Genomic DNA, 27,056 nt, shown 5'->3' on the forward strand with positions numbered 1-27,056 from the left:
GCATGATGTAAACTGGTCCAATCGTCAAGTCAACTGGATCTAAACCACAGCTAACAATGAATGACCTGTGGAGGAAGGAACTGCAGATGTTGCTTGTTATGGATGATGGATGGAGGGAGGGAGGGAGGGAGGGAGGGAGAGGTGAGGGAGGGATTGGGGGAGGGGAGGAGAGAGGGAAAGATCCTGGGGTGGTGAGGAGGGATAGCGGGGGGTTGAGGGAGAGGAAGGGGTAGGGACGGAGAGGGGGAAGGTAGGGGGAGGTGAGGAGAGTGGGGGAGGAAGGGGAAATAGGGGGAGGAGGAGGAGAGAGTGGGAGGTCAGGGGGCATAATGGAGGGGGTAGGGGAGGTGATGAGTAGGGATAGAGGGATAGGAGGGGGAGTAGGGAGGTGAGAGGAGTTATGGAGGAAGGGTGTGACTGAGGGTAGGGGAAAGGAGAGGAAGGTGAGGGAGGAATTGTGGGAGGGGAGGAGGAGAGGGGAAAGAAGACGGGGATGAAGAGGAGGGAGAGGGAGCGCTGGGTGATGAGGGGAAATGAGTTGTGCCTGCGAAGTTGGGGGCTATGCGTGAGTGGTGCAACATTGCGTTGGAGGGATGGGTTGCATTGGGGGAATGGGTGAGTGGTGGAATATTGCATTGGGGAACGAATTGCATTGGGGGACCAGGCCTCCCATGTGAGAGAGACCTAACGGATCCCACTTAGTCTAGTGCCCTCTAGTATTTGATTTTTCCATCTTGGGAAAAAGGTTCTGTTAATCCTACCTATGCCTCTCATAATTTTATATCCTTCTATCATTGATACTTTACTCAATGATACTTGATTGTCACAGGTCCTCTTCAGATTGTTTACTTTGTCGTGGTGAAGATGCTTGCGTGCCCCTATGATTCTGAGAGCGATGCCGTCAGAAGCACCAGCTTCTCGTGGGGCCACCCATGACGGTAAGGTCGAGGATGAGGGTTCAGACTAAGAATGATCCAACCTGCAAGACCTCAATGGCGGTCCAGGCGGACAAAGTTATCTTGAACTAAACGGCTATGAAGGCGGATGAAGGCTGCAACAGATCATCAGCTCCAATCGTCTTGGTTCCCTTGCCATTGGAACACGTTGATTGATTTGTGAAGGACCGTGTGCTTCTTGGAGTGCAACATCAAGTACACGTTAAACAAACACACGCACAGGCGTCTTCGTTCTGTGAGCAGCACAAAACTTCTTAAGACTTTCGGCGATTGGGGAAGGGCGATGGGATGGCTGGATGCTCCTAGTCAAGAACCGGCGGTGAATACTTGATTCAACCACTCAAATATGGACAAAAGCAGGAAAGTTGTTCGGTAGTAGTATTCATGTCCTATTCAGCCCTATTTAGGATCCACCCTTCTCAACCTGAACTGGAAAGGGGCTAGAAAAGGTGCCCCAAAAATAGTCTGCTTCGCCTCATCCTCTCTGGAAAGCTGCGCTCCGTAGGGATCACCAGCCAGCCGGGGGGCTTTGACTTTGACTCTGACATCGGGGGGGGGGGGGGGGGGGGGGGGGGGGGGGGAGAGTGCAGTGGAGAGATAATTTTTTTTGGCCTTCCATCACAGCAATGTGATGGATGTTTATGTAAAATGTAAATTATGTTGTGTCTGGGGTCTATTTGTTTGTAATGTATGGCTGCAGAAACGGCATTTCGTTTGGACCTCAAGGGGTCCAAATGACAATTAAATTGAATCTTGAATCTTGAATCTTGAATCATGCGGTCGAAAACCACTAAGAAGCGAAACTATGATACTTGGAATATACGAACTCTGATGGACAACCCAAACTCAGACCGACCAGAGAGAAGAAAGGCCTTTGTTGCTCTGGAACTCCAAAAATTCAGCTTTGACATTGTTGCTCTGAGTGAGACCCGCAGAGCTGGAGAAGGACAACTGAAGAAAGAACAAGGTCAATACACCTTTTTCTGGAAAGATCTTGATCTTGGACAACTGAGGATCCACGGAGTAGATTTTGCCAACCGAAACAGCCTATTACAGAAGCTGACAGAGCAACCACTGGGAATCAACTAACGTCTTATGACTCTATGAATCCAGCTCATCAAGAACCAATACACCGCCATCATCAGCGCCTATGCTCCAACTCAGGACGCTGAAGACGAAGTAAAGGAGAACTCCACACCCAACTTGACGACATCCTTTCCTCTGTTCCCAACGGTGACAAGATCATTCTCTTAGTAGACTTCAATGACAGAGTCGGGAAAGATCATAGGCTCTGGACCGGAACAATCGGCAAGGAAGGAGTTGGAAAGGTCAACGCCAATGGAACACTCCTCCTCACCAAATGTGCCGAACACAACCTGGTGATTACAAACACCTTATTTCTCCAGAAGAACAGACACAAAGTCTCCTGCAAGCATCCACGTTCAAAACCGAGATGAGAAGAACTTTTTTCACACAGAGAGTGGTGAATCTCTGAAACTCTCTGCCGCAGAGGGTAGTCGAGGCCAGTTAATTGGCTATATTTAAGAGGGAGTTAGATGTGGCCCTTGTGGCTAAGGGGATCAGAGAGTATGGAGCGAAGGCAGGTACGGGATACTGAGGGATGATCAGCCATGATCATATTGAATGGCGGTGCAGGCTCGAAGGGCCGAATGGCCTACTCCTGCACCTAATTTCTATGTTTCTATGTTTCTATGTTAAACACTGGTACCTCATCGACTACATCATCGTACGATCCCGTGACCAACAAGATGTACTGAAAACAAGAGCTGTTACTGGTGCCGACGAGTGCTGGACTGACCATCGTCTCATCTCGTCCACCATGAGAATGAAGATTTTGCCCAAAAGAAAACATCAAAACCAGAACACCATCATGAAATTCAATGTTGACGTCCTTCAAGCCATCGACCATGTACAGATGTTTCAACAAAAACTTCAAAAACAACTGCCTCAACAAATCCCACCATATGTCGATGAACACTGAAATCTACTGAAGAACGCTATCATCGCCTCCTGCAAGGAAACAATTGGGTTCAAGTCAAGAAAACATCAGGATTAGTTCGACGATAATGACAAACAACTCCAACAACTCATCGATGAAAAGAGAAAAGCTTTCAGCACCTTACAAAATGGCCAACAGTCGGCTACCAAAGGGAAGTGCTAGGCTGCAGTCCAGAAGAGCACCCGAAACGTGAAAAACCAATGGTGGAGGGAGAAAGCTCAGGAAATCCAACAACTATCAGATACCAAAGACACTCGAGGCTTTTTCAACGCAACCAAAGCCATTTTTGCTCCATCCACTCATGGTCAAGCCCTTCTCAAAAGCAAAGATGGGTCAACCATCCTGAAGAGCAATGCTGACATTCATTCTAGATGGAGGGGGCACTTTGAAGATCTTCTAAATCAAACCGCATCATTTAACAGGAATGTGCTCAACAACATTCCAAAGCAGCCTGTTGACGACTACCTAAGCAGATTACCATCACTTGAAGAAGTCAAGAAAACCATCAAAACCTTGAAAAACAACAAGGCAGCTGGACTCGATGGAATACCAGCCAAGGTCTACAAAATTGGAGGTTACCTGCTACATTACCAACTGTATCAACCTCATCAAGATCTGGATAAATGAAGAAGTACCATGAGACTTTAGAGACTCAGCAATCATTACCATCTACAAAAGGAAAGGCGATTGATCTGACTGCGGAAACTATCGTGGAATTTCCCTATTAGCAACAGCAGGCAAGGACCTCGCCCGCATCATGAACAACCAACTCAAGCCTTTAGCCGAGAAGATCCTTCCAGAGACACAAGCCAGTTTTAGACCATCACGTGGAACAGCCGACATGATCTTCACAATGCGTCAACTACAAGAAAAATGTTGTGAAAAACTTCAACCTTTGTACACGACATTCATCGACCTCACTAAGGCCTTCGACTCGGTATCAAGGCAACTCTTAGGAAACGTCCTATGGGTGTCCTGAAAAGTACATTTGAATCCTGAGACTCCTCCACGATGACATGCTTGCCACAGTCATGGCCAGCAACAGCATGATCAATATTTTCATACTAAATATCTGATTGAAAACTTCCACAGTACATAGTTTTTAGTTTTTAGTCAGGTTTAGTATGGAAATATTGATCATGGGTAGACAATAACACAACATATAGATGAGTTAGATGTTCTTATGATATGATTGTGCACAAAATAATGATTTTGATTATCTTGAGAGTGGATGTTTGTGGATTTTGATCACATGTCTGTGTAAAACGACCCTTGCCTGCAGCAGTGTTATAACCCAACAGAGTAACATTTATGGGAATAAATCCTTCCTTACTTCCTTACTTATCTGCCTTACCTTCAAGGTAATGCAAGGTACTACAAGATAGTGCAAGGTACTCAGTTGTAAGATCACAAGTAATAATAGTTGAATTAGGCCATTCGGCCCATCAAGTCTACACCATTCAATCACCATGGCTGATCTCTGTTTCCTAATCCCATTTGCCTGCCTTCTCCCCATATCCCTTGACACCCGTTCTAATCGAGAATTGTTCTATCTCTGGATCTTTGTCTGGATTAAAATATATCCTCTGACTTGGCTTCCACAGCCCTCTGTGGCAATGAATTCCACAGATTAACGACCCTCTGACTAAAGAGGTTCCTCCTCACCTCATTTCTACAAGAGCAGCCTTTAATTCTGAGGCTAAGGCCTCTGGTCCTAGACACTCTCACCATTAGAAACATCCTTTCCACATCCACATATAAACTGAGTCAGCAAAAAAAGGTCAAAAGTCAAAAACTTTATTTGACATTTGTGCTTACACACATAGGAACTCTTGTGCGGTTGTTCAGAGAGTCAAGTCAAGTTAAAAAGACACACAGAAGACACATAATCTATAAAACATATACTTCTCTAGAACTAAAAAAGAAAGAAAATGCCTAATACCCTATATAAAGGGGAAAGTGAGAGCATTGTCAATTACACAAACCCTATATAAAAAGTGTCGATTGCATTGTAAATTGCACAGGCCCAGGAGACAATATAATATAATATAATATGATGTGCTATGAGGTAGGTCAGGACATCAGTTCATTTTGTTTTGGCCAAGAGTCTCACTGTGGCAGGGAAAGAAGCTCTTAAAAAAGCGTGTTCTGTTTGTGACGATGCTGTCCGCTCGTCTGTGCCTGAGGTTGTATGTGCAGTTTTTGTGTTTGAGCAGGGAGTGAGCTGGATGTAGTGTGTCTCTGGTGATTCTCTCTGCTCTTTTTTGACAGCGCTGTGTATAGATTGTATCCATGGAGGGGAGTTCCGTTCTGATAATCCTCTCTGCAGTCTTTATGACTCTTTGCAGAGCCTTCCTCCCTGTCTGTGTGGTGTTTCCATACCACACCGTGATGCCTGTGGTGAGGATGCTCTCTATCAGTCCTTTGTAGACCTGGGTGAGAGGGCGACAGTGCAGACCAGCTTTTCTAAGCAGCCTGATGAAGTACAGTCTCTGCTGTGCTTTTTTCACTGTGGCAGCAGTATTCAAAGTCCAGTTCAGATCTGATGTTACTTGTAATCCTAGGTATCTGTAACTGTCAGCCCTCTCCACCACAGTCCCCTTGATGATGAGGGGCTGCAGGAGGGGTGGATTTTTCCTGAAGTCCATTATTATTTCTCTTGTCTTGTCTGTGTTGAGGCTTAGGTCGTTCACCTCACCATAGGCAAGAATGTCGTTCACCAGTCTCCTGTAGCCCGACTCGTCCCCTCCCTTGATGAGGCCCAGGATGGTGGTATCATCCGCATACTTAATAATGATGGTATTTTCCTGGGTGGAGACACAGTCGTGTGTGTACAGGGTGAAACGTTTGGGACTGAGACAGCAGCCTTGTGGTGATCCTGTGCTGACGGTGAGCTCTGCAGACACCCTCCTTCCCATCCTCACCACCTGTGGTCTTTCAGTCAGGAAATCCAAGATCCAGTTACAGGCGGGAGTCGGGACGCCGAGGTCTGTCAGCTTCTCAGTCAACCTGCCCGGGTGAATGGTGTTAAAGGCCGAACTATAATCCAGGAACAGCGTTCTGACGTATGTTCCTCTGCTGTCCAGGTGTTGCAGGATGTGGTGTAGAGCAATGGCCACTGCGTCGTCCACTGAGCGGTTGGGGCGGTAGGCGAACTGGAGGGGGTCCATCGTGCCCGGGACCATGTGAGTGATATGTGTGAGGACCAGTTTTTCTAGACACTTCATGGCAACTGGCGTGAGTGCCACTGGCCTGAAGTCATTCAGGGTGGATGGGTTGGGTTTTTTGGAACTGGTACAATGGTGGAAAATTAAAAATACAGGGGACCACTGCTTGGTTTAAAGACAGATTGAAGATGTCTACATACACTCCAGTGAGTTGTTCTGCACAGGCCTTCAGAACTTTAGGAGGGACGCCATCTGGTCCCACAGCCTTGTGGGGGTTCACCTGCCTCAGAGCTTTCAGGACCAGTGTGGGTGTCACCTGAAAGACAGTGTCCATGGGGTTGCAGGGGGCTTTTGAGGGGGTGTCTGTGTTCAGTCTGTCAAACCTGGTGTAGAAGGTATTAAGGCTGTCTGGGAGGGTGACATCCTGGGGGTCTGTGGTTGGTACTGTTTTCTTGTAGTTTGTGACTGCTTGGATTCCCTGCCACATACTGCGTGTGTTGTTACTTAGGTAAAAGCTTTCAAGTTTTTGGGAATAAGCCCTCTTTGCAGCTCTGATGGACTTCTGTAGCTCATACCGGGCTTTCTTGTACTGCCTTTGATCTCCTGACTTAAAAGCTTCCTGCCTTTTCCTGATCTTCTGTTTTATGTTTCCATTGAACCAAGGTTTCTGGTTTGGAAACACACGCACAGTTCTGGGAGGGGCACACATAGATGGGCACCAGCTGATGTAGTCACTCACAGCCTCTGTGTATTCATGAATGTCATCCGTGGCCACATTAAAGATGTTCCAATCTGTAGCCTCTAAACATCCCTGCAGGCTAGCCTGTGCACTGTCCGTCCAGGTATTAACAGTTCTGACTGTGACTGGCTGTGCCTTAAGCCTCTTGATGTAGGTGGGCTTGAGCCAAATTGCCAGGTGGTCAGACTTGCCGAAGTGGGGTATTGGTTCAGCTATAAAAGCATTTCTGATATTACTGTAGCAGTGGTCCAGTATCTTATTTCCTCTAGTTGGGAAAGTCACAAACTGATACAGTTTTGGTATGTTTTTCTTGAGGTTGCAATGATTAAGGTTTCCCAGAATAATAAAAGCAGCATCAGGATATTGGTTTTCATGCTCATTGATCATGTCGTGTAGCTCCCTGAGTGCAGCCTCTTCTTTGGCGGAAAGGGGAATATACACGACACTCACAATAATACATTGCAGTTCTCTGGGTAGATAAAACGGCCGTAGCTTCACAGTTAGATACTCCACATTCTTAGAGCAAGATTTAGAAATAAGCTTACAGTCGGTACACCGGGTTTGTTTGACGAGGACGGCCGTTCATCCGCCGCGGGTCTTGCCGCTGTCCGCTGCGCTGAAGGCCGTGTAGGCCGTCTGGTGTTATCGCCTCGTCCGGTGTCCTTTCCCCGAGCCATGTTTCACAGAAGCACAACATGGAGCAGTCCTGTAAGTCCCTCTGCGTGGAGATCCGAACATAGAGATCTCCATGTCCAACATAGTGATCTCCATCTCCATGAAAATTGCCCAACGAATCACCGGTTCCTCGCTCCCCTCCATTGTGTCTGTCCAAAGCAAGCGCTGTCTGCGGAGGGCGTTCAGCATCGCCAAGGACTGCTCTCACCCCAACCATGGACTGTTTACCCTCCTACCAACCGGGAGGCGCTACAGGTCTCTCCGTTGCTGAACCAGCAGGTCGAGGAACAGCTTCTTTCCGGCGGCTGTCACTCTACTCAACAACGTACCTCGGTGACTGCCAATCACCACCCCCCCCCCCCGGACACTTATTATTATTTATTCAAATCGTTTGCTATGTCGCTCTTCCAGGGAGATGCTAAATGCATTTTGTTGTCTCTGTACTGTACACTGACAATGACAATTAAAATTGAATCTGAATCTGAATCTGAATCTAGAGATCATCCATCTTATTTAACAGAGACTGGACGTTAGCAAACAGTATGACCGGGAGGGCCAACCTTCCACTGCTAACCAAGCGCCGGAATCGCCGCTCAGCCCCTCCCCGTCTGCCGCGTCTCCGTCGTTGTCCGGGTGTCGGCCTAGCGTCGAGGCGCCACAGCGTATTACCTCAGGGTAAGGGTTTAACGTGCTCAGGTCTAAATGTCCAAAAGGACTGCACTCTCTCAGCCGTAGTAAGGTCGCCCGGTCATAGACGCCGTTTGCTGACCATGCTGTTACCGTGGAATGGCACAAAATAACAAGAGACAGACAAAAAAGCAGGTTGACTCTGAGAGCTCCACGACGTCGCCCTCTCAGGAGTGCCATCTTGCTGGTCTAGCATGTTAGTATAACAGCGTGAGAATGGAATGTTAACTTGATCCTTCTTATCATTTGTCAAATTGTTTTTTCAAGGCAAATTATAATGTAGCTCCTGAAATTTACATGCAGGATTTACATAACCTCCAGCGAGTACAGGCCCAGTGCTGTCAAATGCTAACCCACTCATTCCTGGAATCAAACCTCCTCTGGACCCACTCCGAAGCCAGCACACCCTTCCTCAGATATGGAGCCCAAATATGCTCACAGTACCCCAAACGCAGTCTAACCAGTGCCTTATAGAGCCTCAGCATTACATCTCTGTTTTGAGAAACAGCGCGGAAACAGGCCCTTCAGCCCACTGAGACCGCACCGACCCCCGCACATGAACACTATCCTACACACACCAGGGACAATCTTATCAAGCCAATTAACCTAGAAACCTGTACGTCTTTGGAGTTTGGGAGGAAACCGAGGATCTGAGATACACCCCACACGGTCACGGGGGAACATACAAACTCGGTAGAAACATAGAAAATAGGTGCAGGAGGAGGCCATTCGGCAGTTTCTTCCCCACAGCCCTTGGAGCCATTCATTGTGATCATGGCTGACAGACAGCATCCGTGGTCGGGATCAAACCCAGGTCTCTGGCGCTGTAAGAGCTGTAAGGCAGCAACTCTACCACTGTGCCACCGTGACATTTCATGGCAAAGGTACAATTCCAAATAATTCTGAGCAATGAACTCGGTTAATTAACTGCCTGATACTGTCTGTTGATTTATCCATTTCCATCCCCATAAACAATATTTGTTTTTGTTATATTTTTAGACAAAGAATTCTGCCTCAAAAAGGGTGCCAGCATCATCAAGGACCCCACACCATCCTGGCCACACACTCATCTCTCCGCTGCCATCGGGTAGAAGGTACAGGAGCCTGAAATCTGCAACATCCAGATTCAGGAGAAGTTTCTTCCCCACAGCCATCAGACTATTAAACACAACTTCAAACAAACTATGAACTATAACAACCTATTGCACTTTATCTGTTTACTGACGTGTGTGTATATATATATTCTATGGTATATGGGCACACTGATTTCATCTACACATATGACTACAATATCCTGTTGTGCTGCAGCAAAGCAAGAATTTCATTGTCCTATCTGGGACACATGACAATGAACTCTCTTGACTTGACTTAACTATCTTTTGTTCATGTTTATCAGACCAGATTGATCAGGCTTTGATGAGACTCAAAATGAACCAGTGATCTGGAAAAATCTGGATATTATAAGCTTTCCCTGAGTAACCTTTGGCAACCTTGAATTAGAATTGTCAAAAAGGCTGTAGTCTCATCCGAGGGAGAGATTAAGTCTGCCAACTGGTATTTGCTGTTGAGGGGATGTGCAACACACAGTAAATTATTTTTGGTAAAACTTTCACCAATACATAGAGCACAATTTTAGGGGCTAACTTATTTATGTTATTAAAATGGCAAGCTAAACCAGGTAATATGAATGAAATACTTATTTCAAGAATATTTACTTTGAACCATAAAAGCCTATTCAACAGCTTGTTATTAAAGTAATGCAACAGAAGTTAATTTTTCAGGCGATTGTATGTATAAAGCTGGCTGCCATGAGAAGTTTATAAATTGAGTCAGCATGTTAGTATAACATCGTGAGAATGGAATGTTAACTTGATCCTTCTTATCATTTGTCAAATTGTTTTTTCAAGGAAAATTATAATGTAGCTCCTGAAATTTACATGAAAGACTGCCAATTCCGCATGCACTATACATGCAGGATTTATATATTTCATTAAAAAACTTTTAAAAACAAATAACTTCATTTTGTTTTCTCCTGAGTTGCTTTACCTGGAAGGCAAATTATTGATTGCATGATTTCCTGCATGTAGTTATGGAGAAATGCTAAAGCTCATAAGTTCTAGGAGCAGAATTAGGCCATTTGGCCCATCAAGTCCACTCCACCATTCAATCATGGCTGATCTATCTCCCTCTCTCAATCCCATTCTCCTGCCTTTGCCCCATTACCTACGATACCCATACTAATTAAGAATCTGTCAATCTTTGCCTAATAAATATCCATTGGCGGCCTCCATAGTCATCTGTGGCAATGAATTCCACTGATTCACCACCCTTTGACTAAAGAAATTGCTCTCATCTCCTTTATAAAGGTATGACCTTTTATTCTGGTGCTATGGCCTCTGGTCATAGACTCTCCCACTAGTGGAAACATACTTTCCACATTCACTCTATTCCGGCATTTCACTATTCGCTCATCATCCGGAAGTGGCGGAATATGTATAGCTTATTTTAAAATCAGAAATTGAATCAAAGATTGTTATGACCAACATGGTTAACTCAATTAAACTAGGAATACATCTTGGTGAAAGTTGAAAACTATGTGCGATTTAACAGATCCCCCTGGGATATAGTTTTAAGGTTAACAAAAATCTTGCCATTATTTTTTTAATTTGAAAAGATCATGGCTTCTGCAAATTTGTAAATGTAGATCATTGACTCCATGATTATGGATCATATGACTGTTGCTTATTGCAGAGGGTTGTGGCCGTTTGTGATTGGTGGACGGCATCCGCCACACTCTGTGGTTGAGGGAAAGCCTCTCTTAGGAGACCCAAAACCTATGACTGCTTCCCATTTACAGTCATTAGCTTTTGACTTACACCCTGGTATATTGTTCACACAATATGCAATACTACGATTTTTGTGAAATGCAAATAATTCACTGAATGGGGATAATTTTAACTTTGGACAAGGCTGTGTAATATTAAACTACCTGTTTTTCCCTTTTGTTGACCAAAGGAAATAAAATACTTGGATAGTATTCAATAGGCAGTTTATTCAAGATCACCCACTTTAACCTATCTTAAAATTACAGAGTCAAAGTTCAGCCACATTGTGATTAACTGCAGTGCAAATAAGTAATTAATTGCTTAATTTCTTTGCAACACAGGCACGGTATTTACATTGTACTAATTCTCTGTGTCCCCTTAAGCAACTCTGAATAATATCCAAATTGCCTCCTTGGAGATAGAACAATAGCAACCTGTATTTACACAGAATTTTAATGTAGTGAAACATTTTAAATATTTCACAGCAGAATTTGCAAACCAACTTGAGATATTAGAAAATATAACTACAAGCATTGACATAAAGGTGTTTTTGTTTTAAGTATCTTGAAGGAAGAGAAGGCATTAGCTGGATAGTTTTGAGTAAAGAATTTCATATTTGGTTTCTGATACTGTCAGAGAATTCATGTGCATTTAAGAAACAAAGGAAGAATGTGTCAACAAGAACAATCATCAAGAACACCGTAGCCAGAAAAATGAAAAAGGCAATGATTTGTTTTTATGAATGTCAAACAAAATTTCACATCCAGTCATATAAATAACCTCCTCTTAGGAGAAAGGGAAAGGAAAGGTAAGGCAATTTTAAAACACAGTTCTTTAGCTACTGCAAACATGGCTGCCAATGCTGACATCCCGCTGGGTTGTAAGCTACCGAAGTGGAATATGAGGTTTCTCCAGTTTGCACGTGGGCTCACTCTAGCAATGGAGGAGGCCCATAACAGAAAGGTCCGAATGGGAAGGGAAATTAAATTTGTTAGCATCCGGGAGATCCAGTAGGCCTTGACGGACGAAGCACAAGTGTTCGGTGAAACGGCCAGCTCGTCTACGCGTGGTATCGCCTATGTAAAGGGAGCCATATTGGGAGCAGCAAATGCAGTGGATGAGATGACAGGTGTTACATCTCCTGCAGTTGATGGTGAAAATCCCAGGGAAGGGAAGATGTGACTAGTGGAGAGTCACTTTGAGGTGCTGAAATGGCAGAGAATGATGTGTTGGATACGGAGGCTGGTGGTGTGAAAGGTACAGACCATGGAATGCTATCCTTGTTCTGTCTGGGGAGAGGGGGAGCAAGAGCAGAACTACTGGACACAGCGGTGATGCGGGTGAGGAATCCATCTGCAACAGCAGGGTCAAAACACATTTACTAAAGAAAGAGGACAAATCGGATGTCGTGGAATGGTAAGTCTTATCTTGGGGCAGATGCAGTGGAGACAGAGAAATTGGGAGTAGGTGGTGGCATCTTTGCAAGAGGCAAGGTAGGAGGAGGTGTAGTCCGGATAACCAATAGTATACATCAGTCGATGGTCCCTTGTGCTGGGTGCATAGAGATCAAGAAATGGGAGAGGTGTTAGAGATAGTCCAAGTGAATTTCAGGGCAGAATGGAAGTTAGTGGTGAAGTTATTGAAATCAATGAGTTATGCATGGGTGCAGAGGCATCTCCGCTGTAGCCGTTGATGTAGCCTTTGTACATTTGGAAGAAGTGCTATTCAACGTAAACGACAAAAAGCCAAGCATATCTGGGGACCAATAAAAAAGCAGACATGGCTGAGGACTAACAAACTGGTAGGCATAGCACCTTTTGTCTTTTCATCTCCGGTCTTGTTCCAACCATCCAAGAATTAGAACCCCTCTCATCTGTATCCACTTAGCACTTTCCTGGATTCCCCCCACCCCCCACTTAGCTTCCTCCTCCCTACTACAATCAGTCTGAAGAAGGGTCCCAACCTGAAATCTCACCTACCCATGTTCTCCATAGATGCTGCCTGACCCGCTGAGTTACTCCAGCACTTTGTGTCTTTTTTAGACCACTGTACTATCTGTATTTATGTTGTTTGTTCAGGAAGCAAGGAAAACTAATTATTTAGGAAGCATAGAATTTGTCTACAACCTTCTCTGTTTCTTTGATATTAAATTGATTCCAAATGAAAATAGTTCAGTTCACAAACTAACCTCAGCTGCCATCCGATCTAACTTTACCTAACCATTTTACCTCCATATTGCTTTGCTGAATAGAAATCAACAAATCATAATTTGAAAATTACCAATTGAGCTAGTATCTGCCACTATTTGTGAACAAGGATTCCTCCCTTATTTCATCCTTGACATGATGAAAGGTTTTCTAATCTATCCAGAATGATCTGGTTCTTGGCTTAGCAGTTTGTTCCCATGTCCCAATCAATACTAGTGAATGTGGCGGCACGCTGGAGTAGCAGTAGAGCTACTGCCTTACAGCGCCAGAGACCCAGGTTCAATCCTGACTACAGGTATTGTTTCCCCGTGAGCTGCATGGGTTTTCTCCGAGATCTTCAGTTTTCTCCCACAAGACGTACAAGTTTGTAGATTAATTGGCTTGGTATAAATGTAAAATTATCCCTAGTGTAAATGTGCGGAGATCACTGGTCGGTGCGGTTTCAATGGGCCGAAGGGCAAGTTTCCATGCTGTATCTCTAAACTAAACTAAACCACTCAGCCAGATATTCTGTTTCTCCTATACACAAACTCATCACCACTTGTGTTTCAGTTAACAATTTGTAGGTGGCATTGTTCTTGAAGGGTCATTGTCCTGAAATATTAATTCAGTTTCTCCGCAGAAGGTTGCTGCACCTGCCGAGTGTTTCTAGCATTACTGTTTTTGTTTTAAATTTCCAGCATCTGCATTTTTGATCTAATTACAACATTTTAGTTTTGTGTTGACAGACATCCTAAGTTTCTTTGGATTAGTACTGTTCTAAGCAAATTGCTATTATCAAGGCTGGAGTTGGTGTGCACCATAATCAGCCTCATGAAGGCCACTGACGGCTCCATTCAGGGGCCACAAATAAGAAATAAAATTGAGATAGGAAGGGTATGGTGTGAAAGCGAGACATCAAAGGAGATGCGGTTCAAGGAAAATGTAGAATATATCATTGTTAGCTAGGAGAAGTTGATAATGAAGCACACAGAAATAACATTTAATCAGGAGTACAATCAGACTGGTCGGAGAACCAGGGAGGGGAGGGATGGAGAGAGACGGAAAGCAAGGGTTACCTGAAGTTAGAGAAGTCAATATTCATATGGCTGGGGTGTAAGATGCTAATTTACACTGGGCCTCACTGACAGTGGAGGAGGCCCAGGGCAGAAAGGTTAGTACAGGAATGGGAGGGAGAGTTAAAGCATTTAGCAACCGGGAGATCAGGTAGGTTTAGGCAGATTGAGTGGAAGTGCAAGTGAACATCTGCCACACCTGAAAAGACTGTTGGGGTCCTTGGATGGAGTCGAGGGTGGAGGTATAGGGACAGGTGTTGTATCTCCAGCGGTTGCAGGTTTAGCATGACTAAAGGTGTGCAGGAATTAATTCCTGCTTATGTGATGCAAATTGACAAGGCATTGGAACTTTGGCCGGTAGGCGGCGCGGCTCTGGCCAGCAGCGGCCTCTGCAGCCTGTCCGCGTTTTTATTATTTTTTGTCTGTGTTTCTGTGTAGTTTTTGTTATTTTATGTTGGGGTGTGTGTGTGGGGGGGGGGGGTGGGGTGGGAGGGGGGGGGGGGGAAAACTTTTGAATCTCTCCCCTGCACTGAGACCCGACCTTTTCTCGTCGGGTCTCAGTCGTCGTTGAGGCCGTAACGAGGAGCGGCCTCCAACAGGAAGAGACCGGGGACTCAGGTGTCGACTCACCTCACCGTCGCGGAGCTGGCCGGGTCCGGAGCGGTGGAGGAGCGCTGCTGCTGCTGATGCTGTTGCTGCTGCTGCTGCTGCTGCTGCTGCCGGAGAGTCGGAGGCTCTCTACAGGTCTGTGGACGACGGCGCCGAGCCCTCGGCTCCCTGGAGGGAGACCGCTTTTCGGGGCTTCTGCGGCGGCGACTTCTCCCGCCCGAGTTGCGGGGTCGAAGAGCTCCTGGAGCGGGGCCTGACACCGCTGCCCCGCGAGGCTGGAATGGCCGCGGACTCTGCGAGCGCACACCGGGGGCACCAACACCAAGACCCGGTGTGCGACCTCGCACCACCCGGCGTGGCTTTAATGGCCGCGGGACAATCGCCATCGCCAGCCGGGGGCTATGACTTTGACTCTGACATCGGGGGGGGGGGAGAGTGCAGTGGAGAGATACGTTTATTTGGCCTCCATCACAGTTATGTGATGGATGTTTATGTTAAATGTAATTATGTTGTGTCTGGGGTCTATTTGTGTGTTATGTATGGCTGCAGAAACGGCATTTCGTTTGGACCTCCAGGGGTCCAAATGACAAATAAATTGATTCTGATTCTGATTCTGAACTCTTTCATCAATAATTTGTAACTTATATAAAGTAGCAGGGCGTGGAAAAGGTAATTTTAGAAAATTATATTGTATCACGAAAGTCAAGCAGGGAATTCCGTTTAAACCAGCGCCAGGCAAATTAAGCACTGATTATCTGACTAGATCCGCCAGTTTCTAATTATTGTGAGTTTTATGAAATGTTAATATTCTATACTTAGATCTATCTTTTGAATTTGTAACAAGAGATAAACTAAAAATCATTAAATTTTAAAAAGTATCTCTACTTTAAATATCCAAGAAAAGAAAACAGATTAGCTATATTATATGAAAAGACCTTCAAACTAAATTAAACTTGTGACGTGCATGAATATGAAAGATAGCTTTGTTGACTGGCTTGCAGCACCTCCCCATGGAGAAAGTAAAGTGCTGCATTTATTTCATTTATTTGTTGTAATTGCTCATTATGGCAAGTTGCACAGAGTGCAAAATACATATATATTAGAGCTTTATTTGTGCAGGAAATTTAATTTTTCACTTAATTCAATGGCCTTTCTCAGTTGTGCACAAAAACATTAAGTAACTTATTTCCATTGTGGTGTCAGGGATGACGCTGGGTTCAATGCTGTCCCAAGCCTTCAGAGCACATGTGATGTAGCACTGGCGATCTCTGGCTTTTCTTGGCAGCTCAGTCCTGGTCTTCGAAGGAGGAATTGTGAAGATCTCAGGCTTCTCCCTGCAGTTCACCCTTACCTCGAGAGGAGGTGTTGGTGGTCTTGGGTTTATTCTGACGATTTAGCTTTGGGCTTGAAGAAGTGATGATGGAGGTCTCTAGGTTATCCTGGCGTCTTTAGTCTTTGCCTCTGTGTGTGGGCACAGTCCCTCATTGTCCGTGGACAAGAACAGGCACTGGCATCTCAGGCTTGCCCCAGCCACTCAGTGTTATCCTCTGTAGAACTGCTGGCTGTCCAAGGCTTCTTCCTAGCAGCCCAGTCCTCACCACACAGTGGTTTGGATTTCTTACTCAAACCTGTGACAGAAGAACACAGCCAACAGGGACTCTTTCACCCCCTTTCGCTCACTCCTTCCCCCTTCTGCCCCTCTCCAGCATTTTGTATCCATCTTCAGTATAAACCAGCATCTGCAGATCGTTCCTACACATAATGCATTGCCATATTAGACAGTAGGAATCAGTTAAAGGTCTTCAATAACAGATGTTCCACTGATCTTTGCAATACGTGGTGTTAGAGAATCCACAGGAAGTTGTTGGCATATTGACACATGAGGGCACAGCAATCCATTGCAAATAAAGTAGGGGTTGCTGATAATAGGTGCTGCATGTCATGCTTATGTTGGTGAGTTTGAGATATACAAATAGTGTTAGTCACTTGCTTCATATGTGGAATGAATGGAAATGTTCCTGAGGGTGAATGATGCTGTTTTGGCGGATCAAGACAACAGATGGTTGATTTGAATCAAATGTATTCACAATGTGATTCACCGATCACGGTCTTGACAATTGCCACTGAAAACACAACTGACCACAACGGTGGTCTCACAACGACTGAAGGGCAGAGCCCTGAAAACCATGCGAAATCACGACCCCTCCCAGAGTCACGTGCACGCGGATTCCAACCGCAGGGTTCGATACTTGCGAGCACCAGTAGGTGCCGCTACACTGTCAAAATTAGACTGGGGGACATAGCACAGAGAAACATATTCATATGCACGAAATGGAATGCAATGCCAATAATTTACTTGCAATGTTGCTGGATGTGGTGGAGGCAGAGACAAATTATTTTGGATAAATTTAGGAAGGAACTGCAGATTAGATTAGATTAGATAGCCTTTATTGTCATTCAGACCGAAGTCTGAACGAAATTGCAGCAGTCATACATATAATACAATAAAAACAACAATAAACACATCTTAACATCCACCAGTGAGTCCACGCAGCATCTCCTCACTGTGATGGAGGCAAAAGTCTTAGGTCTGCAGTCTCTTCCCTCCTCTTCTCCCTCTGTGCTGAGGCTGATACCCCCCGGGCGATGTTATTAATCAGTCCCGCTGCTCAAACACCGCGGCCCGGGGTGGTTGAAGCTGCCGCCCACCAGTCCTGTAGACGCAGCCACTGGTCCGCAGCCAAACCCCGGACTCAGGCCACCACCGCCAGAACACCGTCCCAGCCACCCTCACATGAGTACCGTACCGTCTTCAGCCTCGGGCTGGGCCGCCCCGACATGGGTGCCGAACCTTCCCCGGGCCGGGCTGCCCCGACTTGGGCGTTGCTTCTCCCTCTAGCCGGGCTGCCCCGACTTGGGCGTCGCTTCTCCCTCAGGCCGGGCCACCCCGACTTGGGCGTCGCTTCTCCCTCGGGCTGCGAGCGCCACACCTCCCCGAGCTCGGCCGCTCCGACGGGAGCCTCGTTCCACCCTCGGGCTGGCCGCCCTCACGGGAGCATCCCAACCTCTCCAGCCCTGAGCCAGACCACCCTCACGGGAGCGAGCTCAGGGAAAGTCCTGCTTGGCTCTGCCTCCAGAGCCTCGAGGTCGTCAGCTCCATTAGGCCTCGGCGCAGACGGAAGCAGAGAAGGGGACTACGACAAAAAAGTCGCATTCCCCCGCAGGGAGAGACTGCAAACCCCGTTTCAACCCCCCCCCCAAACACAAAACTAAAAACCAAAAACTAGACTAACCAAAACAAAATAAACAACACAAAAAACACAAACAAACGGGACTGCTGGTAAGCTGCTGCAGCCAGAGCCGTGCCGCCACTCCGATGCTGGTTTACTGTCTGGATACCGAAGATAGACACAAAATGCAGCTCAGCAGGACAGGCAGCTTCTCAGGAGAGAAGGAATGTGTGGCATTTTGGATCAAGACCTTTCTTCAGACTGAGACTCAGGGGAGAGGGAGACATTGAGATATGGAAGGGTAAGGTGTGAAAACACAGATCAAAGGGGACTATGACCATGGACCACAGGCAAGGTTTCAAACGAGGACATTGAGAAACTCTTAAAAAGGCTCCATCAGATATTTTTGTGAGTCGCAAGTTTGGCATATGCAATTGAAGAAAATAACAAAAAGATGTAATTTCCAGATCTTTTTAGATCAAGGTTTAGGGATTAATCAGGGGTTATAACATTTTATGAAAGGAACAGCCATTAATTCAAAACAAGAACCAGTCTTCAGTATATCTGCGCTAATGTACATTGGAAGCAGTTATCAGCTTGAAATTAAAAGGATAATTTTTACTAAGACAATTGAATATGTAAATTGGGCCTGCCTATATCAAACGAGATATCTTCATCTTAATGGACCTGTCCCACTTAGGCGACTAAAGGAGACTATGCAGTCGCCACATGTTCGAGGGTGTTTGCCGGAGAGTCGCCTTCATGGTCGTGAGTAGTTCCTGCATTCTCTGAACTAGTAGCAGCCTAAGTGGGACAGGCCCATAAGTTATGTCACAACAATTGTGATGGGGACTCGAGGGCCTGAGCTGTCGGAAGAGATTGAACGAGCTGGGACTTTATTCCTAGAGCGCAGGAAGTTCAGGTGTGATCTTATACAGATGTAGACAATCATGAGGGGAATTGATTGGGTGAATGCACAGAGGCTTCTACCCAGTGTAGGTGAATCAAGAACCAAAGGATATAGGTTTAAGTTGAGAGGGGAAAGATTTAATAGAAATCTGAAAGGTATTATTTTCTTGCAGAAGGTGGTGGGTATGGAACAGCTTTTTTCCCCACGAGCAGTAGCTCTACTCAACAACCAAAAATCTATAGCCTCCTTACGCTCTGTTATTTTATTTTATTCTTCACATGTTTAAATTATAATGTTTTAATTGTAATTACCTACTGTATATCCTGTTGTTATCCTTGCGAACAAAGCACCAAGGCAAATTCCTTGTATGTATACATAGTACTTAGCTAATAAGATGTATTGAATGAATTCCTTTTCTCCAGAGATGTAGAACAAAGGAATGAAAGTCAATGCTTACTATGTTCTGTTTAAGAGGGAACTGCAGATGCTGGAGAATCGAAGAGAAAAGAGGAGAACTTCTTCAAGGTAGGCATATCTTGAAGAGATAACGCAGTAGAGTGTACACAGTGTTTAAGAGGGAACTGCAGATGCTGGAGAATCGAGGGGGAACTGCAGATGCTGGAGAATCGAAGGGGAACTGCAGTTCCCTCTTAAACACTGTGTACACTCTACTGCGTTATCTCTTCAAGATATGCCTACCTTGAAGAAGTTCTCCTCTTCCCTTCGATTCTCAATGCTTACTATGTTCTGTTGTGCTGAAGCAAAGCAAGAATTCCATTGTCCTATCAGGGACACATAACAATAAACTCTTGAATCTTGAAGATATGCAAACAAGTAAATGTGATAAAAGAACCAGGCCATTGTTGGTTGGTTGGTTGGTTGTTGAAATTGCTGGGGATCTGACCTGACCTGACCTGACTTGCTCTGCCTCTTCTGGCATTGACAGCTCCTTGAGCCACCTGCTGGCCTTCCTTCAATGTCCATGTTGTCCATCCTCGGTGGGCGGGCGGGCGGCGACAGTTGGGTGAGCGCCACCTGGAGGCACCACTATTGTTTCACGGATTTACAGGCAGGGACGCCGAGGTCGGTCGGGCGGGCGGGCGGCGGCGTTTTATTCTCCCCACGTTGACTCGCTTGTCGTCTGCTGCCGTCGGTTGACCCGGATACGCATGTCGGTAGTTAGCGGCTGGCAGTGAGAGAGGGATAATACTGGGAGAGGGGGAAACAAACCATGGGCAAAAAGAACAAAAAGGACAAGAAAGGAAAGGGAGTTGAAAAAAACGCGGCTAAAATGGAGAAAAAGATCTCCAAACGGTCGAAGAGAGAGGAGGTGAGGAGGGAATATTGTGGAGCGAGGCCGAGTACTGGGAGGCTTGTTGGTGGTGGGCGGTTGTTTGCAAAGAACGTCCTGTTTCTTTTTATCACTTACACGATTTGAACCCAGTAGTAAAAAATAATGTAAGTAGGAAGGTTGTTGGTTAAAACCGAAGACCGACACAAAATGCCTATCTATGGTGTCTATCTATCTTCAGCAAAAACGAATGGCTTGTGTCTAAGTCTATTCGGTGGGCGGTAGGATTTCCTAATTAATTTAGTGAGATAGGACATTAAGAACTTTACAATTACACAGTCACTTATTTATTTATATTTAAGAGGGAGTTAGATGTGACCCTTCTGGCTAAGGGGATCAGAGGGTATGGAGAGAAGGCAGGTACGGGATACTGAGTTGGATGATCAGCCATGATCATATTGAATGGCGGTGCAGGCTCGAAGGGCCGAATGGCCTACTCCTGCACCTATTTTCTATGTTTATGTTACTGCTACATGCTATTTAAAAGAAAAGTCTAGAAGTGCAATTAGTGTTTCCCTTCTGTGGAATTGAACCCGCCTTTGGATCACGGGGATGGGAGAAAATGTGTAGGAAGGAACTGCAAATGCGGGTAGAATATTGATTTATATAACTTCAAGAATGGATATTGATTTCTCTAACTTCCAATAACCCCTTGCATCCCCACAGTCTCTGCCCCCCACTCAAGTTGTCGTACTAGTTTCACTGTTTGGATAACTCGTTCTCACCTTCCCCACAATGGACCATTGTGGGCTCCACCTTTCCTTGATCATCGTCACATTTTGCCTATCTTTCATTCATTTGTTTTATGTACCTTCTATAGCTGCTGGTGATAGACACAAAGTACTGGAGTAACTCAGCGGGACAGGCAAGATCTCTGGAGAGAAGGAATGGGTAACGTTTCGGGTTGAGACCTTTCTTCAGACTGCGAGTCAGGGGAAAGGAAAACAAGGGAGTTATAGACAGTGATGTAGCGAGATATAGAACAAATGAATAAAAGATATGCAAAAAAGTAGCGATGATAAAGGAAACAGGCCATTGTTAGCCGTTTACTAGGTGAGAATGAGAACCTGGTGCGACTTGGGTGGGGTGGGATGGAGAGAGAAGGAATGCAGGGGTTACTTGAAGTTAGAAACATAGAAAATAGGTGCAGGAGGAGGCTATTCGGCCCTTCGAGCCAGCACCGCCATTCATTGTGATCGTGGCTGATCGGCCCCAATCAATAACCCGTGCCTGCCTTCTCCCCATATTCCTTGATTCCATGAGCCCCTAGAGCTCTATCTAACTCTCTTAAATCCATCCAGTGATTTGGCCTCCACTGCCCTCTGTGGCAGGGAATTCCACAAATTCACAACTCTCTGGGTGAAAACGTTTTTTCTCACCTCAGTCTTAAATGGCCTCCCCTTTATTCTAAGACTGTGGTCCCTGGTTCTGGACTCGCCCAACATTGGGACCATTTTTCCTGCATCTAGCTTGTCCAGTCCTATTATAATTTTATATGTTTCTATAAGATCACCCCTCATCCTTCTAAACTCCAGTGAATACAAGCCTAGTCTTTTCAATCTTTCCTCATATGACAGTCCTGCCATCCCAGGGATCAATCTCGTGAACCTACGCTGCACTGCCTCAATCACAAGGATGCCCCTCCTCAAATTAGGAGACCAAAACTATACACAATACTCCAGATGTGGTCTTACCAGAGCCCTATACAACCGCAGAAGAACCTCTTTACTCCTATACTGAAATCCTCTTGTTATGAAGGCTAACATTCCATTAGCTTTCTTCACTGCCTGCTGTACCTGCACGCCAACTTTCAGTGACTGGTGTACAAGGACACCCAGGTCTTGCTGCACCTCCCCCTTACCTAACCTAACCCCATTGAGATAATAATCTGCCCCCTTGTTTTTGCCGTCAAAGTGGGTAACCTCACATTTATCTATATTATACTGCATCTGCCACACATCTGCCCACTCACTCAACCTGTCCAGGTCACCCTGCAACCTCCTAACATCCTCTTCATAGTTCACACTGCCACCCAGCTTTGTGTCATCCGCAAACTTGCTCGTGTTGCTCCTAATTCCCTCTTCCAAATCATTAATATATATGGTAAACAGTTGCGGCCCCAACACCGAGCCTTGCGGCACTCCACTCGCCACTGCCTCCCATTCTGAAAAGGACCCGTTCACTCCTACTCTTTGCTTCCCGTCTGCCAACCAATTTTCTATCCACGTCAACACCCTACCCCCAATACCATGTGCTCTAATTTTAGTCACCAGTCTCCCGTGCAGGACCTTATCAAAGGCTTTCTGAATGTCTAGATACACTACATCCACTGGCACACCTTCATCCATTTTACTTGCCACATCCTCAAAAAATTCCAGAAGATTAGTCCAGCATTATTTTCCTTTCATAAATCCATGCTGACCTGAACTAATCCATTTACTGCTATCCAAATGCCCCATTATTACCTCTTTAATAATTGACTCCAGCATCTTTCCCACCACCAAAGTCAGGCTAACAGGTCCGTGATTCCCCATTTTCTCTCACTCCTTTCTTGAAAAGTGGGATAACATTAACTATCCTCCAATCCACAGGAACTGATCCTGAATCTACTGAACATTGGAAAATGATCACCAATGCGTCCATTACTTCTAGAGCCACCTCCCTGAGAACCCTGGGATGCAGACCATCAGGCCCAGGAGATTTATCATCCTTCAGTCTCATTAGCCTACCCAATACTATTTCTCGCCTAATGAAAATTTATTTCAGTTCCTCTACCTCCTTAGATCCTCTGTCCTCCAGTACTTCTGGGAGATTGTTTGTGTCTTCCGTAGTGAAGACAGATCCGAAGTTCCTGTTCAACTCTTCTGCCATTTCCTTGTTCCCCATAATAATTTCACCTATGTCTGCCTTCAAGGGACCCACATTTAACTTTGCTATTATTTTTCCCCGAACATATCTAGGGAAGCTTTTACTGTCCTTCTTTATATTCCTGGCCAGCTTCCCCTCGTACTTCATTTTTTCAGCCCGTATTACCCGTTTTGTTTCCTTCTGTTGTCCTATGAAAGTTTCCCAATCCTCTGGCTTCCGGCTACTCTTTGCTGTGTTATACATCTTTTCTTTTAGTTTTATTCTATCCCTAACTTCTCTTGTCAGCCACAGTTGCCTCCTACTCCCCTTAGAATCTTTCTTCCTTTTTGGAATGAAATGATCCTGCGTCTTCTGGATTATGCCCAGAAATTCCTGCCATTGCTGTTCCACCGTCATTCCTGCTAGGATCCCTTTCCAGTCTACCTTGGCCAGCTCCTCTCTCATGCCTTCATAGTCCCCTTTGTTCAACTGCTTCACTGACACTTCCGATTTAACTTTCTCCTTCTCAAATTGCAGATTAAAACGAATCATATTATGATCGCTACCTCCAATCAGTTCCTTTACCTCTAGTTCTCTTATCAAATCTGGTTCATTGGACAACACTAAATCCAGAATTGCCTTTTCTCTGGTCGGCTCCATTAGTTGGAGAAATCAATATTCATACTGCTGGCTTATATGCTTTCCAAGCAAAATATGAGACTATTCCTCCAATTTGCCATTTAGCCTCACTCTGATAATGGAGGAGGCGTAGATAGAAATGTCAGCGTGGGAATGGGAAGGGTAATTAAAGTGTTTGGCAAATGGGAGATCAGGTAGGTCCAGACGGACGAAGCGAAAGTGTTCAGCGAAACAATCGCCCAGTCTACGTTTGGTCTCGCCGATGTATAAGAGTCCACATCTTAAATAACGGATACAGTAGATGAGGTTGGAGGAGGTGCAAGTGAACCTCGGCTTAACCTGAAAGGACTGTCGGAGTCTGTGGACAGAGTCGAGGGAGGAGGTATAGGGACAGGTGTTGCATCTCTGGCGGTTGCTGGAGAAGATACCTGGGTGGTTTGGGTGGGAAGGGATCAGTTAGCCAAGGAGTTGCGGAGGGACTGGTCTCTGTGGAAGGCGGAAAGGGGTGGAGATGGGAAGATGTGACTCATGGTGGGATCCCGTAGGAGGTGACGAAAAAATTGGTGGATTATGTGTTGTATGCGATGGCTGATGGGGTGAATGGCAAGGACAAGGAGGACTCTGTCCCTGTTGCGATGAGGGGGAGTAGGTCGCGCAGCTGCAAGGTACTGAGGAGACACGAGTGAGGGCCTCATCCATGATTGAAGAGGGGAACCCCTATTCCCTAAAGATTGAAGACAACTCGGAATTTCTGGTATGGAACACCTCATCTTGGGCACCGATGCGACATAGACGGAGGAATTGGGAGTAGAGGATAGAGTCTTTGCAGGAAGCAGGGTGGGAAGAAGTGTAGTTGAGATAGTTGTGGGAGTCAGTGGGTTTGTAATAGACGTCAGTCGATAGTCTATCTCCTATGATGGAGACTGAGATTAAGAAAGGGGGAGAGAGGTGTCGGAGATGGTCAAGTTAATTTGAGTGCAGGACAGAAATTGGTGGTGAAGTTAAAGTCAATGATAATGTCGGGCTTGCTGCAGAGTGAGTGGAGGGTTGTAAGTTCTATATCTCTTGTTTCCCTCTCCCCTGACTCTCGGTCTGAAGAAGGGTCTCGACCCGAATCGCCGCCTATCCCTATTCTCCAGAGATGCTGCTTGACCTGCTGAGTTACTCCAGCTTAGTGTCCATCTTTGGAGAAAAAATATGCGAGTTTTTACTTGGAACTCAGATATTTGAGGTCAACATCAATAAAGTTCAAAGTTATGAAGGGCTTTAGTAGGATAGATAGTAAGTATTCCCTCCCCCCCCCTAACAGATGTGTTTAAAATGAGGAAAATGTTTTAGGGTAAGAGGCCCAGAGGTGATCTGCGAGGATAATTTTTCATCCAGAAGGTGGTTAGAGTTTGGAACACACTGAGGGGGTGGTGAAGGCAGGTACTCGAACCTTTAAATATTTAGTCAATCTCTTGAATCACCAAGACATAGGAAGTAATAGATCAAATGATGGTAAATTGAATTTGTACAAATGTCATTTGATGGTTGACGTTTTCATGGTTAGCTGAAGAATGTATTTGAGTATTGAATGTCTGACAGGACCATCTGATCTGGGTTGAGCTCAACACCTCTGCATAACTGCAGAGAAGCAATTATTTTAACATGACATTGTTGATTACTACATTAAAATAAGTGGTACGGTGGAGGGATAAGACGGATAATTCTTGTCTTACCAAGAATTGCAATGGGTACTTGATCAGTTGGACAAGTATGAATCTCTGGAACTCTCTGTCACAGAGCGTAGTTGAGGCCAGTTCATAGGCTATATTTAAGTTGTGGCCCTTGCGGCTAAGGGGATCAGAGGGTATGGAGAGAAGGCAGGTACGGGATACTGAGTTGGATGATCAGCCATGATCATATTGAATGGCGGTGCAGGCTCGAAGGGCCGAATGGCCTACTCCTGCACCTAATTTCTATGTTTCTATGAATGAATTAATAACTTTATTGGCCAAGTATTCACATACAAATAATTTGCCTTGGTGCTCCTCCCGCAAGCGACAACATGACATACGGTGACAGTTAGGAATGATACATAAAACATTAAACATTAATAATAAAACAGTAGGCCAAGGAATGGCGAATGGCATTTAATGCAGTGCAGGACCTTCAGTGAAAGGTAGGCCCTGGGTATTAAAGAGGGATCTAGGAATAGATGCCATTATGCTGGTCAGGTGCAGAGAAGATTTACAAAGGTATTGCCAAGAGTCGAGGGTCTGAACTACAGGGAGAGGTTAGGCAGACTAGGAGTTTATTCCTTGGAGCGCAGGAGGCTGAGGGGTAATCTTGGTATATAAAATCATGCGGGGAATAGATAGTGTAAATGTGCAACCATCTTCCCAGCATAGGGAAATCAAGAACTACATGGCATAGGTTTAAAGTGAGAGGGGACAAAGGAGCCCGAGGGGCAACTTTTCTGAGCTATTCCCTGTTCTGGAGTTATTCCCTGTTCAAATTGTTGCTGCCATTGCCTATTGTCTATAGGGGGGGTTGCACGTAAGGTCATCGGGTCAAAGGGCGTGACGCACGGAGCAGCTCAATCCATGTGGAGGACATGGCTGCCTCAGCGCATACACTGTTAATACACGGAACACGTACCTTCTTACTTATTAAAACTGGTGAAATTGTCATTTTTTGCGCTATAAATATTTGTGGATACAGTCATTGAAAGCGGGAAGGTCTCATCCGATTTGCTCTGAATCCGAAGCACCAAGGTGTAAGCGGCCGAAAGAGCGTATCCCTCGGGACAGCCCCCACTCTCCCCCGGGGTCAGCGTTGTCCGGCCACGGCCGCCCTCCTCCCCGTCTCCCTCTGTGGGCCGCACTATCAAGGGCTGTGGGTCGGCAGCGCCCGCACACGGGGCTGGGTGAAGCAGGACCGGGAGGAGGGCCGGTGGCAGCGGGTGGAGCGGGGCCGGGGGGAGGAGGGCCGGTGGCAGCGGGTGGAGCGGGGCCAGGGGGAGGAGGGCCGGCGGCAGCGGGGCCGGGTGGGGCTGGCGGGGCCAGAGCCGGGAGGAGTGGGGACCGTGGTTCCAGGCAACGTCAGCTGCAGCAGAGTTGGGGACAGTGCTCCCTCCTCCCACCCAGAGTCACTG

At 45.9% G+C, this 27,056-nt stretch overlaps 1 protein-coding gene across 1 annotated transcript in view; it reads left to right on the forward strand.

The window, feature by feature from the left end:
- Positions 1-20,176: 20,176 nt before the first annotated feature.
- The window catches only part of klhdc4 (kelch domain containing 4), a 90,264-nt gene continuing 83,384 nt past the window's right edge, over positions 20,177-27,056 (forward strand). Inside the window, exon 1 of the mRNA XM_055649060.1 lies at positions 20,177-20,410. Coding sequence (XP_055505035.1) covers positions 20,312-20,410 — 99 coding nt within the window. The 5' untranslated portion in view covers positions 20,177-20,311. The remainder of the gene's footprint in view (positions 20,411-27,056) is intronic.

This window comes from Leucoraja erinacea, chromosome 17, assembly GCF_028641065.1.
Source record: "Leucoraja erinacea ecotype New England chromosome 17, Leri_hhj_1, whole genome shotgun sequence".
Lineage (NCBI taxonomy): Eukaryota > Metazoa > Chordata > Chondrichthyes > Rajiformes > Rajidae > Leucoraja > Leucoraja erinaceus.